The sequence below is a fragment of the Alosa sapidissima genome, chromosome 12 (assembly GCF_018492685.1).
Source record: "Alosa sapidissima isolate fAloSap1 chromosome 12, fAloSap1.pri, whole genome shotgun sequence".
Lineage (NCBI taxonomy): Eukaryota > Metazoa > Chordata > Actinopteri > Clupeiformes > Clupeidae > Alosa > Alosa sapidissima.
The window spans coordinates 15,581,078-15,598,203 of NC_055968.1; the positions used below are offsets into that span (position 1 = coordinate 15,581,078).

A 17,126-nucleotide genomic window follows, 5' to 3' on the forward strand; every position below is an offset into this window, starting at 1 on the left:
CAAGAACAACAAATAGATTTCTATATACGTATTATATACACATATAATATATATAAAGGAAGAGGCGATTGTGGCTTTTACTCTACAGGACAAATGAGGGTTAAACTTGAAGATCAAGAAAAATACAATGGATAAAAAAAAAGAAAGTTCAGTCCCACTGCAGGGCGTTCTTTCTTTCTTTCTTTCTCTCTTTCCCTCTTTCCGCTATTCTTTCACCATCACTCTCAGCAAACGCAGAGCAACAGCGTTCTGTGGTCACAGAGGTTTCCATTAGCAACAGTACAACTGAGAATCTCTCACCCTTACGGGACCAAAGGACCAAACATTTTTATTGTTCAACAGTAATATATAGTATTAATGATACTAATACTACAAACTACTACTAATAATATAACAAGTTACCGTTAAGAAGAAATACTAGCTTCAGGTTGGATGAGGAAAAGGAATTGTTTTCTTTTCCTTTTACATTTATAGCTACTGGGTTTCAGAATATTTAAACAAAATAGAAAAAAAGAAGAAAAAAATATTTTAAAAAGCTATGATATTTTAGTGGAGTAGAATAAGTGGGTTAGAGATTGTGGGCTTGTTCAGACCTGCGTTCGTACCTCCCTCATCATACCCATACAGAACTCTGACTCTGGACTTCATCAGAACCACGTGACTGTCAGTCATTGTCTGTCTGTTCACCCTGTCTGTCTGTTCTAATTTAGTCTGTACATTCCAAACGAGGGCTGTGGCCCGGCGCGTTACTGGGTCACCCCCTCAGACAAGGTCACTCTCCTCAACGCTGTGATATAAAAGCTGTCACTGTCGAGCCGCGGCTCATCTTCAATCAGGTTTAGAGTGAAAGGGATATTTTTTTTTTCAGGGGCCTTTCGGAGGCATGCGGGAGCATAGAAACTGATCGCAGTTGAGGGAAAAAAAAAAGAAAGAAATAACAGAGCTGTTCGCAAAACAAAGCAGGGACAAAAGAGCCTTAAGCATTCATTATTCGCACCTCATCATCTGGGACCTACTGCTTTTCACTTACAGTAACGCCATCCCCTAAACACTGTCATTCCCAAACAATGGGAGTTATTTAAAGACATGTTTAATCACTTTGTTTTCACGCCAAAGACGAGCATCATCATGAACACAAAGGCGGCGTCATAAAAGCACTGATAATCTGGCAATAAAGCACAGTTATAAAAACGCCACAAGGGGAAGTCGGATAGTGTGTGTGTATTGGGGGGGAGGTGTTGGTAAGGGGGTTAGACTGTAGTAAAGGACTGTAACATCCTTAAAGGGTAAATAAAATACACAAATTACCAGAACGGTGGTTAAAAAATGACCGTCCGTGCATCTCGGAGCAGGCAGGGTGAGGCGCTGGCCAACCCCGGGCACTGCGAGAGAGTCTCCCGCTGGTCACAGCAGCCAGCCACCTTTCAAGCACATCAACTTTTAATAGGGACCATCAGTTTACGGGGACCTGGGAGTGGAGTCACGGCATGATTAGGATAATGCTAATATTGATCAGATAGGGAGCCACTCGGCAGGGCGAGAGATGCACAATCAATTACACATTGGCATTTCCAATTAATTGACTGACTGACGGAGTTCACTCCCCACCACACACACACACACACACACACACACACACATTCACAGTGTAGATAAGTAATGCCACCCAGCAGTGCTTGAAGCTGTTATGTTGCAGTCTGTTTGGATGCCTTTTAAATGCATTACTCCCAAAAATATGCATTGCGGTTATTTAGCTGAAATTATGCAGATTGCAGACAGGGAAATATATAGGAATGAAAGAGAAAGCAATTGGTCTTGTTACGGCATATATATCAGTGATTATAGTGACCCATATATTAATTATGATAGCACACTGGAGCTCGCCATATGGGAGATTCCATACAAAATCCTTCAAAGAAACTGCACAAGACAGATACAGAGAGCAAACAGAGACGGATGACCAACAAACACAGGAATAAGGCTGATACACTTGCGAATGTTCTTTGCAATATTACTGGGCAATGTCGATGAAATATATTACACAAATAATGCTTGCCTTTGCTTAAAATGCGTATAGCACTATACTAGGTACTAGATGCCTCTCATTTTAGTCTATTGGCTTTTGATGGCAATGCTGATCTACGGCATTGCCCAGCATATTGCCAGTTCTATCACCCGGACTGATGAGTTCAGATGGAGAATGAAAGTCTGCAGATGAAGAAATCAGACCTTCATTTGTACCAGGGTACAGACGGGGACAAACTATCAAGGGACAAAGGACATTGAAAGTGTCCTCATTTACAAAACAGTCCTGCTACATTAAAAATCTGACAGATGCCTTCATTAAGTCAATAGATACGCGTAGAGCTCAGAATATGTGTGTGTGTGTGTGTGTATGTCACGGGTGAAGTCCACAGGAAGATTCTGATTCAGACCATTTCCTCGGTCTCTATTTTTGTTCCTACCCGATGGCCATCATCTCATTCCTCATTTGGAGTGGAGGGGAGAAGCAGCCCTCCGCCACCTCCAGCAGGTGTTGGGGCTACTCATCCAGACCACTGGCACATCCCTCAACGAGACCATGTCCATGACATTTCACATTTCACGTCACGCACCCCTGCAAACATGTCATGCTGCGTCGCAAAAACACCATTTGGATTCCCCCGCTCTACAAATGACTGTAAATTACAGAGAGAGGGAGAAAAACAAAATGGACTGAGCCAGTGCCCCAAAGTGACCATGAAATACATGAAAAACATTCGGCATTGACAAACAATGACATATTGCTTTTTAGCGTAGATAAGGTGAGAATTTGCACACATGTAAAAATTGAGCCTCTGCGGTCACGGGCAAGCCTGTGCAGTGGCATGTAAAAGTATGTACGTTTCAAGAGACAGGAAACATCAATATTTAAGACTCACTGGATTTATTAGACTTGAATTTTATTTCCCATACGACCTCATTTTTCCACTTGTGTCTCTTCTCGAAAAAATAAGTCTTACATACACATAGCCAGGCATACACTTGCACCCACGCACACACACACACACACACACACACACATATCCACACAAACCCTTTGGGCACAGGGCCCTAATAACAATGTGCACAAAAGCTCCTTTAAGAAATTCAACATGTGAGACTTAAATTATTAAAATCAAATTAAATTTGGCCCTCACGTAACAGCAGGGGTAATACAAATTAAAAATGGCAAGTACGTCTGAAGTTTAATAGCTTTGAAAGATGAAATAATTTCACCCTGGAAAAAAATAGCATGCCATGTTGTCTGTGGGGATGACGTCTGTTTATATCAATCAGCAACCAGTTTACAGGTGCTACCAACCGCGACAGCAGTGCAGCCACCATTCATTCTTAGAGAAGCCCTGAGCAGCATTGTGCAAATGTTGGTTCATGTTTGCCACTCAAGATCATTTTAAACATGATTATTTTCCCTCCTTCATGTCTTTTTTTTTGTTTTGTTTTTAATCCATGATGCCCACTCAATCTCGGAGCATGCTCAGTAAGGGGTGTGGGGGTGGGAAGGGAATTAAAAGTATAACAATGGTACTACTCGTATTAACAATATGATTCTTTAACTATGATTTGTATGCTAAGGACAGTAGCTTATTATAGATATGAAATCTGTATATTAAGGGAAAATCAGCACAGGGACATTTTGGATTCAAAGGGCGGGCTTTGATGGGAGGGCAAGGGAGGGTGGGGTGGGTGGGTTCGCTTTATAAGATCATGGTAAACTTCTGGCTTCTCGGCACAAGGAAAAACAAAACAGTATATATATCGAGAGTATTTGAATCTGTTGTCAAGACGGAGAGCTTATGTGAGTGAGTTGGGCATTTCAGTGTTAATCCGGGGAGGGAGGATGCTGTTTACATTTCTTTCTTTTTTTAAAAGAGGAGAGCGCCATCTGTCTGCAGGATTGGCTCAGTACAGCATGGTGAACTGAAGTGAGGAGCAGTACCTTTTTTATGAAAAAAGAGAAGATGTGTTCTGTAATCGCCTGAGAAACCAAACATTTTTCTCCTGTTGAATATTTCTCAAATACTTGCTGCTTACATTATTTCATATTGATGACAATGATTTCATTATTTGCCAATAATGTATTTGAGCATTTATTTATTTATTATTTTATATTTATTTATTTTATTAATTTATTATTTATTTAACTTATTGGTTGATCTCTATGACTTTATTCATCTGTTATGTTTGAGAAAAAATATGTATGCATCAAAAAGAAATGCTTACTGGGCTTTTCTCTTTCTCTCTCTTTTTTTCAATTTTACAATAAAAGTACAAACTGGATATCCAGCTCCTCTTTGCTCCCCGTCATGTATACATACCCACAATACTGGATGACTGTATACTGTCATTTAACATTTTAATGGGTACTTCAAACACATTTATTTATTAAAACAAACATATGAGAAACGGTTGAGTGACAGAAGATTAGGTAGAGAAAGGACCAATTTTCATGGCTGCCATAAGAGATTTGTCAATTTATGAATCAATTTCTCCAACATTTATCTACCTACACTTGAATTACCAATGTGAATGAATTGTGTTATATGAATAAACTTGCCTTGCCTTGCCTTAACACCTTGAACGTATCAAATCTACTATATGACAGCAGGTGATTGACAGTCTCATCATCCTTTTTGGTGTGTGGTAAATGAACTGTGTTGAGATATTGTGTTTGGTAAGAGCATAGAGGGGGATGGGAAGAGGGGTGTCCAGCTGTAAGGGAGGGTGGACTAAAAAAAAAGTAGAACCACTGGCTCATGAAATAAATTGGCCCAATTACAATAAAGTGTGGCTCTTGGTCAGTGTGCAAGCCCGGCAGTTCATCTTTATTACAATCAGTTAATGAAAATCAATCCGCCTCCTGATAAACTCTTATCTGCACAGCCTCAGAGCGCCCTGCACGCTGGATGATAATAAATTAGGGTAATATTGCCTTTGATGAGGGAGTGAATTGCAAATTATTGTAACTTTCCAAGATTTATGATGTAGATGCCTAATATCCGCACAAGGTTTTTTTTTTTTCTTTCACGGAGCTTCAGGGTGTGGGAGAGCCATTTGTAAAAAAGTTTAGTGACATCGTCCCATTAACAAATTTATACACTCGGTCAGGCAGGTGTCCTCAGCAACCCCCCTCTCCTCCTGCGGTATTTCAGTAGGAAGTGTCCTGTCCTGATATCATTTTGTCTGATAATGCCAGAAGATGAGCTCAGTAAATCCACCAAGGAATGTCACTTAATTGGGGGCAAGTAGCCATTCATTTTACTGTGAGTTTATCAGGTATAAATACAGTGCTCAGACGGTAGGCGTCACAGGTAGAATCTGCTGGGAGCTCACACACGCCTCTGGTTATGCACCAGGTATCTCCTTTTAAACAAATCATTGCATTACATATTTAAGGGATTCTCCTGGAGGAGTAGGACTACTAGTCTATCCAAACATGTAATTCCTATTTTGGGCAGAATCGAGTAAGTCTATTCATTTTGATGCAGTGGTGACAGGACTTGATGCAGTCTGTGTGAGCATGTTGAATTATCATTTTATGAAAGTGCAACATCAGCCAAATTTAAGCACAGATCTGCCATCTGTCCATGCGTGTGTAATGTATGAATCAGGAGCCAACAGACACAGCGGAGGCTACAAAGCAAAGAATATGGGAAAACTTTCAAATAAAAATATTAGAGCATTTGATTAGCATTTTAGCTTTAGACAAAGTTTATTATGTGTATATAAAATAGTCATGTAGTCATGTCCTATATAACCAGCAAGTAAACAAATGAATTTGAATGAATGAATGAATGAATGAATGAATGAAACCAGATTATTTTCTATCAGCTAAAGCCTTTACATAATATAACATGGTGACTCACCTCACCAGCACCACCAGGGTTTTAAACTACAAAGATGATGATGCTCTTCCTGCACCACTACACCCAGCACAGGTTGTCTGTATTTGTTATAGAGGTGAGACAGTGGATAATTAGACTGGTTAGTGGCTGTGTTAGGGACCATTAAAAGGGGTCTTGAATTAAAATAAGCTGTACTGAGCACCTTTCTTACGAGTCTTTACACAAGTGCCTGGTGGTCTGTTTACAGCCACAGAGATTTGGGACCTCGGTTTTATGTCTCACTCCGACGGCAGAACATGACTGTGCATGGCTGTGCTCCCATCACTGCAGTGGGGTTTGTCCACTTAGTCCTGCTCGTCCCTCAACAACTCCTCCAGTGTGAACCCAGTACTGCATGGTGAAGTGAACCAACACACAGTTTTCTGTATTCGTCTGAGAAACCAGAGGGTATATCCAGTTAATCTCCATCAAGGCATCGGTCAGGTTATTTACCTTGCTATGTTTTGTTTATTGTTATTGTTATTATTGTTTATTTGTTTTTTGTCAAGAGGTCTTGCCAGGAAAAGTTTTGGAATCACTTGTATGACAGATTGCTTGCTTGTTTGTTTGTGTTTATCCTCAGTGTACTTTCAGTTATTTAGATAAGCCAGGCTAAAGATGAATAAGATTTAGCTTTGCTGACTCTAATATGGAAAATAGAAGTAATTCAAAACATTTATGAATTAGTAATGGACAGATGAATTTTGGGGTGTTTTTTTTTTTAAAAGCATTAAGTAGATTGGAGGGATCAAGGACATGCATGACGACAGCCATCAATCTAGCTATTAGCCATCAAGGAGAGGGCAGCGTCTGTACAGCTGATTTATCTTGCCTAATGCTCTATTAATATTAAATTAATTCCTCCTTAGTGAATATCAATCATTCAAGAGGGCCCCTTAGAATCATTAGCAAAATAATTGTCCTTGTTTATGAGAGGAGGCAAAGATAGACACTCATTGACAATTAAGTTTTTCTCCTGATACGAAAGTGCTGTGGTGCACCAGTGACAGGGTCATCAGAACATATTGTTGCTGACTAATGCACCAAACTTATAAGCCATTACAATGGTGTACATGTTGTGTTTGCTATATAGGTTTTTATATTATCTTCATACGTCCCTAGAGTTTGATGATTAACATATTTCAATGATATATTGGCTAAAATAGCCCATGTTATTGGCCTGTGTAACGGCCAACTGGTTTGGTTGTGGTGGAAGTTATGTTCGGTTTCCATCTTCAGTTGCACTGCCCTTTAGTCCTTTAGACATCATACTGCCTCCTGCTGGTCAGAATGTCATTCTTCATGTCATTCTCAGCTACTTTAATGGAGGGCAGTAGAGGTTCATTGGTGAATGCCATCTGTACTGATCATGACGAGACAAGCCAGATACGTATACACCACACAGTAGGCCACTTTACCCCATCGGTAGCAAATATATTAGAAAAAGAAATTCCTATGACACAGAATACAAAGCAAAATTATACCTCTGAGAATTACAAATGATCCAAAACGAACAAACTTTAGAAGTAAACAAGTGATGTGCCTCCATGTAAGCACTTAGTAAGCAAGGGTTGGGTCTGCTGCTATAACAGCGCCTCCTCAGTCACAGTTCCATTTACACACACACGTACACCTTTCAGCGTGCTGACTACTTGCCCACAAGTGTCCTATTTCGGGGCCATCTGAGAACCACCAGCTCATTAATGACCGCGTTGTCATGCACTGCGTGTGCTTGATGCCCACAGTGGCCCATGAAAAGAATAGAGGCGCGGCAGGCGATCCCAATAGATCTGATGTAGCAGGATGGACAGGGGCATGTTCCACTCACTGCCTAAACATTAAGACATTCGACTGGGGTTTCCTCAGGGACCACTGGGTCCCATGTAGGAGGCAGAGAAGCTCCCACTTATGAAAGGTCAAGATCAGACACAGTTAAACATCAGTAGTAGCATGACAGTGTTTAGACGTATCCGACTGCTCCTAAACCGACTGTAGAGTCAAATTGTTTCACCTATGCAGCTGTGGCAGACTGGCAGTACATACAACAGCTGGACACATTCCATTCATTTGAATGAAATTCTTTTGATCATCTTTACAAGTGTATATATTAGAGCCGAGGTGTGTGTCTATTAGGTGTAAATATATTTCTTTATATACATTTTCCACACTTTGGTGTAAAGAAAATAGACTTAAAGACACTGTGTGCCCAACACTTTAATATGGAAGGGATTACAATGTAAAACATATTAGTTCACTTATAATATGGATTTTTAAAAAAGCACTAGATCACATTGTATGTAAGACACATCACAGTTAAATCATCTATACACAGACAAATGTACACATTATAAACACATATATACACTCTTTCAATATATTATTTATATAAAGAATTTGTTTTCTTTACCTTAAAACAATGAAGGAAGTAGCGCAGCTTGAAAAGGGAGTGTGTTTTTTTTCCATCTGTGGTAAACATGAAAGATCTCCATACTTCAGTATCACCAACCTCAGAGCGCCTGATTATAGGTAGCATTTCCTAACAGTTGTTGGATCCTATCGAAAATATTCACAACAAATATGCCATTTATTTACTTATGGGGCTCAGAATGTGTACCAGTAAGTGCCTTACAATCTTCCAAAAAACAACCGACTCTGTACTATTGCACACAGGTCTAGAAATGTACTAGGGACAATAATGGAAGAGAATAACAATCTGAAGTATAGTGTGATTATTTGCCTGTACCACAGTTGTGGGGTGAAGGGTAATATAGTGAAGTGTACCGTTTGTGTTTCAATTCTGCCAACTGTCCATATTGACCTCAAATCAAATCAACAACACACTTCTTTGTGTGTTAAGCATAGCCGAATAGCTGCCTTAACAATCCCAGGAACCCATGAAGCAATTACATATTCACATTCAGGCTAGTGTTTTGCTTTGTTTTGTTTGTTTTGTTTTTTCTAAGTGTATACAAGTCACACAGGAAGTTGGCAGATGGTAGCAATGAAAACAGTCCATGCACTCCAACTTTAGGAATTGTAATGCTTTCCCAAGCTCTCCTCCCAGATGGCAGCTGCTGCTGCAGCTCACAGAGGAATCCACGTGAAGGTTAAACCCAGCACGGGAGTCCCGGTCCAAAGCGGAGCCGTCCACTCTATCAAAGCATTCCATCCTCAAGCCGTCATCTTGTCCTCCTCCTCCTTTCACCCTCCCTGGTCCATTTCACATGTGCAGCAACGCTGCCAACAGAGTCAGTAGGAGGAGGAGGGTGTGTGTGGAGGCCTGGGTGGCCGTGGCCAAGCCCAGCGCACCCGAGCTGCCGGTGCTGGCCGCGTCGTCGAGCGTCCTGGGAGGGTTCTGCTTCAGTCTGCTGGGCGGCAGCGCCTTGAGGTCCTCCAGTGCGCCGAAGGCGGCCATGGAGAACTCGGGGTCGCCGGTGGTGAGCAGGTCGAAGACACACGACTGGAAGTAGACGTCCTCCACCTGCAGCGTCTCGCGACACTTGGTGGTGGCGCGCTCCACACTGTAGGCCTGCTGGGGCGGCAGCGGCAGGCCCTTGGGCGGCCCCTGCTGGCGGTGGAGCGTGTGCTCCTGGATGAGCTCGTTGCGCGGGCAGCCGTGGAGACACAGCTGCAGGCCGCCGCTCTCCTCGGCCGGCCCCAGGGTGTCCTCGGGCATGCGGATGGCGAAGGTCAGGTAGCGGCCAACGCGCCGCACGATGATGGACGTGCCGATGTGGCGCGCCTGCAGCCGAACCTGACGCCCCCCGGGGCCGCCGTTGTGCTCAGAGATCCACAAGCTGCCCGACTCGCCACCGGCAGGCCGGCCACTGCCACGTGTGCCGTCCTGGAAGGCTGAGGGAAGGTCCTCTGTTGTGGCCTGGTAGACCTTCTGCTCCGTACAACCATGGTACGCCTTAAATATCACCGTTATCTGAGGGGAAAGAGGAAGAGAGGATTCAAAATGCTCTTTTCATGACACAGACATAATCAAAGGTCAGACAGAACACTGCTATTCCGTCCTGAGACAAAAAAATAAAATAAAAAACATATATCCAGGAAGAGGTCAAAGAATAACACACAACTGAAATGCACTGGGGAATATGGTGAACACATTTTCTATTTCCCTTATGCATTAACAAACCACACTGAAACTGACACTACGTGATGGCAAAGAAAACTCAGATTAATATAAAATCTCATGTGATTTATCTGAAACTTCACAATACATTCCCAGGTGCTTTTCCATGAACCTTGTGGAACAGTTGCACAAAACTAGCATTCAAAACTAGGCCAAGACCTGAAGGCTGTTCATATCAAAGCTTATTTTCCCCAGATGTGTCCATGGGTTCACTAGATCTGCAACAGACCATCCATTTCAGTTCCGACACTGAAACCAGTGCTTGTGGACATACTGATGGATGGCCAGGGGTCAGAGAAAGACACTCTGGCAAACATACCACACTGTAGTCCATCAAGAAGAGCACAGGCCAGATGCACTCACGTGGGGAAATCCCATTTATCAACCGGTCAACAAAGATAAAAAAAATAAATAAATAAATAAATAAATAAATAAAAACAACACATTTCACATCACCTTGAGGCCAACACACAATCAGTGATTAGGACCATGTTAACAAGAGGATTGTATGTGCATACCAATTATCTTCCTCTTATTGTCAAGTCTAGAGTGACCAAGATACACTATGCATTTTAAAGCAGCATGTTAAGGTTGACAACATAATGGAACGCTGCCCCTGAGTGGATGTAAGCAGTTTGCTCGGTGTAAAACAACAGGATAGGTGTTAGTGGAAACAAGCCAAGCATGTGTCATTGGACAGCAGGAGGCATCGCGCTCACCTTGCTGGTTGCCGTGGCGCTGGAGCCCTGCACCACTGGCACGTTTGTCACCTGTACGGACAGGTAGCGGTTGTCGATAAGCGGCCAGGCGCCCTCCACCTTGCAGGTCTGGAACTCGTCGCGGAAGGTGCGCAGGTGCGGGTCGCCGAACAAGCCGCAGTGGGCGTACTTCTTGTGCTGCCCGTTGGCGCCGCCCGCGCCCTGGGCCAGCGCGCGGCTCTCATAGTCGCAGAGCTGCGAGGCGTGCGGCCGTGAAGTGCTGGGAGCTTTGGCCGGCGAAGTGGGCCCGTCGCTCGAGCAGTTGTGCTGCGAGAAGAGCTCGCGGATGCTCAGCAGGGCGGCGTGGTACGTGAGGTCGCCGTGGCAGCCGCGCGACGTCCGCCGCGTGCAAAGGTTGTAGGCGCGCAGCGCCGTGCAGTAGTCCACGGTGTCAGGCGACGCACCGCCCTCGTCAGGCAGGCCACCGGATGGCGATGTAGAGGCCACATACTCAGAGTTGCAGCGCTGGATCCGACACTGCTGGCAACATGCTGATGGAGAGAGAGAGAGAGAGAGAGAGAGAGAGAGAGAGAGAGAGAGAGAGAGAGAGAGAGAGAGAGAGAGAGAGAGAGAGAGAGAGAGAGAAAGATGAAGGGAGAGAGAGTGGACAGATGTTATACATTTGTCATCACAACATCCATACATTTAAGGCAAGAATGAAGCTCAAATTATCAAGTTTGCTTTTATTTGACTTTGTTTGAATTCTGTAGTTGCACAGAATTCCCCTCACTGAACAGCAGGATGTGAAAATGCAAATGATGAAGGCTTTCAATGTGAAAATTATAGCCTATGTGTTTACATACAGTACTGAACCTTATTTTGCATTGTAAACTGCAGTTGCACCAATATCTCCATTACAAAAAAAAAAAAAAAAAAAAAAACACAACTAAGAAATAATTTCATTTGGCAGTGGTAAATGTTATGGACAACCTTTCAAGATAGCTTTCTTAGCTGAAAGTTGTTTGGAATATCCCTTGGTTTAAAAGGCTAAAACGATGAAGTCTTATTCTTCTCTCAATATTGATAGAAAATGAAGGTCTGAGAAACAGGAAATGCACATGGAGCTTCTGGTTAAAGTGGGCTACAAGTAAAAATATTTTTCTCTGAAGTTCCATGGTGAGCCTGGACACATTGTCCAAAGGCCAGAATCCACGGATGCTAGTAGACATGTTGAAATTCTAATTCTGATTAATGAAATGTTGCTTCCAGGCATGTGGCCGTGCTAAAATAAAAGTCAACACATTTTCATCAATACTGTGGTTTCTCTCTTCCCTCCAGAGCTGCATGTTTACTTGGTAGCAGTGGGAAGAGTTGGCAGTGGTTTAACTTTTCAATGAACCACCAACTTTGCTTCCTAAATTTGATTTTCTGGAGCATTTTAAATATGCGTTTTTTTTAACAAACACTGCAAAGCAGGCAATGAAGTCATCCTCTCGTCAAAAACAATATAACTGATTCAACCTTTTAAGCTTCTAAATATTACCCAAGATGCCATTTAGTAGGGCTGTGCTGATGTCATGTCATGTATGCCAATTTCATGGGTTTAAAATGTGGCCTACTATGCGAGAGGTTAGTTCGGTTTAAGAAGCAGGTATCCATGGTAAAATCAGAAATATGAAAATATAGCCTATATCAGTGCAGTGATTTTTTTTTTGGGGGGGGGGGGGGGTGCTTTTTTACCTTTTATTTGGACAGGGATCAGGAAATGACCTCAGGTCGGATTCAAACCTGGGTCCCCGTGGGCACTCGGACCCGTATATGGTACGGGCGCTGTAGCCTGCTTGCGCCACAGCGAGCGCCACTGCTGCACCCCCACCCACCCCCCTACTCCATCAGTGCAGTTTTAACACTCTGGCTAAACGCTGCAGGTCAGCAAGGTCAAACTATTCTCCACAGAGAGTTAACAGATTTACATTAAACAGCTGACTGAGACCTAAGACAAAATGTCAAATAAAAAGTAACAAACCAATGCAGTAACATTAAAATGAGAGATGTGTACTGAACATCACAGAAGGTCTCGAGTGTATGACTGCAATACACTTTATTGTAAAGACAACTTAGTTTGACATGGGCCAACAAGAAGAGAGAACAACACTTTTACATCTTGAAGTTTACTTCTTCTACAACAGGTGCTCAGTCAAGCACTGCTGAGGCTCTATGGTTGAAACAACTGACTACAAATCATAAAAGAAAATGCAATTATAAACAACATTTTCCACTTTTGGTCATCCTTATTTGCACAGCCTTCTAAAGACTCATTGTAGTTTTCAAATGGCTGTGAAACAGAAGCCTAGCGACAAGCAGGATTTTCCGTACACACGTACAAATGTGATAAATCTCAAGCATGGTTTACACTGGTGAACATGGAGAGTTTTGTATTGAAAAGACGCCTATTTTTTAATCCAACTACATGTTTAAGCAGTGGTGTTGGAAGTAATTTGCTTTTCAACGCCTTCGTGCAGAGACAGGAACAGATATCAATCAAAATTGATTTGTATGGCAAAGACTGATATGGTTATTTGAGGGTTTAGGATGCATGATAAAATCCCAAGGCAAACAAGGAATTGAATAGACATCGCATCGCTAAATCTTCCTACCTAGGGCAACTCTCAGACTAGTCTATTCCACCAGTCACTTCCACACTTTTTGTATTCATGAGTAAATGACTAGACTGAACCTATTTAATTAAACTTTGTTGTATTTTAGCAGAGTTATAGCTGTAGTGTAGTCCGGCCTCAACCACTGGAGGCTCTCACAGCATGCTAGTAGTGGACCCCTGACTCCACACATGCCAGAACCGTTTATGTGAGGCTAATCATGGGCTGTCCTGCTTGTAAACTAAAACCCATAGGCACCAGATCATGCCAATGCATATCTACATCTATACACATTTGTACTGAAAATATTGTAGGTTATAAATAAGGGGCGATACTTTATCAAATCTCTTTTTGCATCTACAGATGGGACATTTGAATTTACATACCAGAGATATGCATCAGGAATCAATATGGTAAGCTTTACAGTAATAGTAGTGGTAAGAGTATTTTATTGCCCTCTACTGTCAGGCAGAAGAACACTTATTTCAATGAAAACATCATTAAGTCATGCACATTTGTCTTGTGTGCAACAGTAAAAGAACGGTGAAACGGCTGTAAATGTCTTTCAGATATTATGGAAACACCCACAACTTACTGACTTTCTGTCTGTCTGATAACCAACCAGGTAACCGTTATAGGCTAGGCTACAACCTATAAAAGTTTTTCACCTCAGCTAACTTTATTGTATAGTGTCCAAATTGAAGAGGGCGCACACAAAAACTGAATAGAAACACTGGTAGTTGATTAATTTCGAGTAAACTTGTTTAGGGCTAGACCCAATTAATTATCAGGGAATACTGGGAATTTGTCTCGAAATTCAGACTCGGGGCGTTTGGATCTGGCCGCGACATTAACGTTTGAGATAACGTTAGAGCTAGACAACTACGTCCATTCCGTAGAGAACAATAGCACAGCTTACAAATTAATGTTTCAATACAAGAGAGTTGGTCAAAGTTAGTTCACGTGATAACAAATAAATAATGGTATTAATTAAAGGTAGTTCACATGTTATCCCACATTTCTTCACGTTACATTAGTCATAACTCTTGGTTGTAACTTGTAAACGAGCTAACAAAGTATCAGGAAAAACAAGGGGAAAAGTTTACATTAGCATACTAAGTTAGCCAGGTAACTTAGTTAACGTTAATTTCATCAACAGTGCAACATTGTGAGCGCTAATTGGGCCGTCTTGTCAGTACACCATGTAAACCATTGTTACATGGCACGGCAACAACTTTTAAATGAATATGTCGTAAATAACATTCAATAAAAACTTAGCTGGCAAGCTAGGTATTAGCTGGCTACCACTCGCTAGCTTTGCAAATGTCGCTAACTCTGCTAGCTAGCTCGTGACCAGGTGTAGAATACAGCCAAGGTACCGAACTACAGCAGATTCGTTAGCTTGCTAACAGTTCAGATAGAAAGCAGACTATGCATCAGAAGCCTGGGAGGAGAACGAGTGTACGATAAACAGATGGTTAGAGGAAAAGATAGGTATTTTTTCCCCTTATCCAGATCATGATGTGCTTGTCAACATCACTGTCAGTTGCTTGACCTCAACGTTAGCTCACGATAGAAACAACACTTGACGGAACAAGCTCGAGTCGCTAACACGCTGCGGGCCGTAGCTAACCCGAAGTTCCATGACTTCAGGGTGCGGGACATTTGTTTCCTATGCAAGCGGGTAAATTGACTGATGACATTATTTACCTGGTCGGAAAAGCAAAGACAGTAAAACCATCATTAGAGAAATCCAGTTCCAAAGCTTCCGCTTAGCCAAGTTGTGAGATCCGCTTTCCCCCATGCCAATCCATTCAGTTAGATTGAAGTTCTTCGACTGCTGCTCATCGGCGTTGAAGCTGCGGGAAACCAGACTAAATTTTTCATCCCTGCTTCTGGCATTGTCATTCAGAGAGGACTACTATGTGCTCCCTTGCATGGGAGGAGTCTGAAGTAAACCAGCCTTCAAATTAGTTCTCTGAGCAATGAATCAGTTTTTGTAGTTGTCATTTAGGGTAACTTTTTTTTTATATAATCAGACAGCTCAAACTACATCGAGATAATTGTTTGCTCATACAATGAAACAAAAATCGAAACAGTAAGTAGCCTACTCTATAATATGAAAGAAAAATGGCTGTAACCTACATCTGCAATATTTCTGAGTATTCATGTCAAACAAACACAACAAAAACACCTGAAACATAAAACATATATATTATAACATATGACAAAGCATGTCATAGCGTAGGTAGGCTATTATTTACATTATTTAGCATTCTTACTTTTGGGTAACAACAACAACAACAGGAACAACAACAACAAAACAATTGGAATCAATTGCACGGAATAGTCTAAATAGCCTATGTAACAAAATTAATGCCTTGACCTTTACATGCAGCTCAATCACTGATTTTCCATGCTTCCATAACTGAATAATGTAGGCCTACTGGAAGATACAATTTAGAGGCTACTGTTTGCATTTCCCATTTCTTTTATTTAGGCTAGCTCACTCAAGTGAAGTGATTACTTTTATTTATACAACACAAAAAGAAAAAGTACTGGCCTACATTTTGAATTGGAACATGCCCAATCAATTTGAAAGTTTATACTTTTCACTTCAGAGTGAGCAGGATTTAGGCAAGATTATGCCTGTTCTTCAGGCTGAGGCTTCAGCCTAAGGCTTCACATGGGGCTAACTCTGTCAGAATCACCCCCTTGGGTCCAATGCTCTGGTGTTTGTTCAGCTAATTTTGGGGTTTGACTCCCTCTCTATCTAAGAATACATCTGAATTCAGCACAAATGTTAAAATATCATAAGACGCTTAACTATTGGCACCTTTGAGAGGAAATTATCTGCAAGATTTAATTATCTTACCTTTCACCACTGTGTTTTTCTGGACCCGTGGGAAATAGCATGTTACCTTTGAAACAAACAAAATGATTAGAAACCTGTGATGATGTTAATGCACTGCATGATTAAAAAAAAAACCTTTTCAGATGTATTACATAACCTAGTAGAAAAAAATGTCCAGTTTTGTCTTGCCCATTCAGTAGCCATGAATAATAAAGTACAACCTGGTGTCAATAGTTTTAATTACACAGCTGACTTACTCTCTCAGTAGGTTTCAATGCATTCATTCATACTGTTAGCATTTCTAATTATCCTGCCAGCAATGACTTTTGTCAGTAAATGGAAGAGTAATTAATCTCCAACTTCTATAAAGGTGTTGGCAGGACCAAAAGAAGAGAGAGAGAAACATTATTCATGTGCATGGTTCACTGAAGCAAACATGTTGTTCATTCAGGTGGGCAAGGGATGCGGGCATGCATGGATGGATGGACGGATGGGTGCATGGGAGAATTCTTTATATGGAATATCACTATAGATGTTTTGTTTGGTCTGATGGCTGGAGAAAGAAGCCTTTCTTCTCATGCTTTTTTTGAGCATATTCCATTTCATGACCCAGCAAATATACATGTTCTGCCTCCCCGGACAAGCTGTGCGAAGGGGTGGGGTGGGGTGGGGGGGCTGGGTAAGTAAATTACTGGGATGAAACGGGTAAAAGAGGAAGCCAGAGTATTTCTACTGACACTGGATCATTTGTTCTAATACAATAGAAGAATGAGGTCAGTCTGGTAAAATTAGCCATCCAACTCATAGCAGATCTGAATGCCAGGCCAGTGAGAAGGAACGGCTGGTCTCGTTTTG

At 41.8% G+C, this 17,126-nt stretch overlaps 1 protein-coding gene across 1 annotated transcript; it reads right to left on the reverse strand.

Annotated features, from left to right (window-relative positions):
- Positions 1–8,123: 8,123 nt before the first annotated feature.
- Positions 8,124–15,330, reverse strand: rgmd (RGM domain family, member D). The gene is made up of 3 exons (XM_042057454.1): positions 15,128–15,330; positions 10,782–11,311; positions 8,124–9,855 (listed from the first exon to the last, which is right to left on the reverse strand). The coding sequence occupies exons 1-3, from the start codon at positions 15,219–15,221 to the stop codon at positions 9,145–9,147; spliced, it is 1,335 nt and encodes a 444-aa protein (XP_041913388.1). The 5' UTR covers positions 15,222–15,330; the 3' UTR covers positions 8,124–9,144.
- Positions 15,331–17,126: the final 1,796 nt, after the last annotated feature.

Coding starts and splice junctions, on each gene's coding strand:
- rgmd (XM_042057454.1), bottom strand. CDS start 15,221: ATGGGGGAAAGCGGATCTCACAACTTGGCTAAGCGGAAGCTTTGGAAC. Junction 11,312..15,127: donor GTCTTTGCTTTTCCGACCAG/GTAAATAATGTC, acceptor TCTCTCCATCAG/CATGTTGCCAGCAGTGTCGG. Junction 9,856..10,781: donor GCGCCACGGCAACCAGCAAG/GTGAGCGCGATG, acceptor CTTTCCCCTCAG/ATAACGGTGATATTTAAGGC.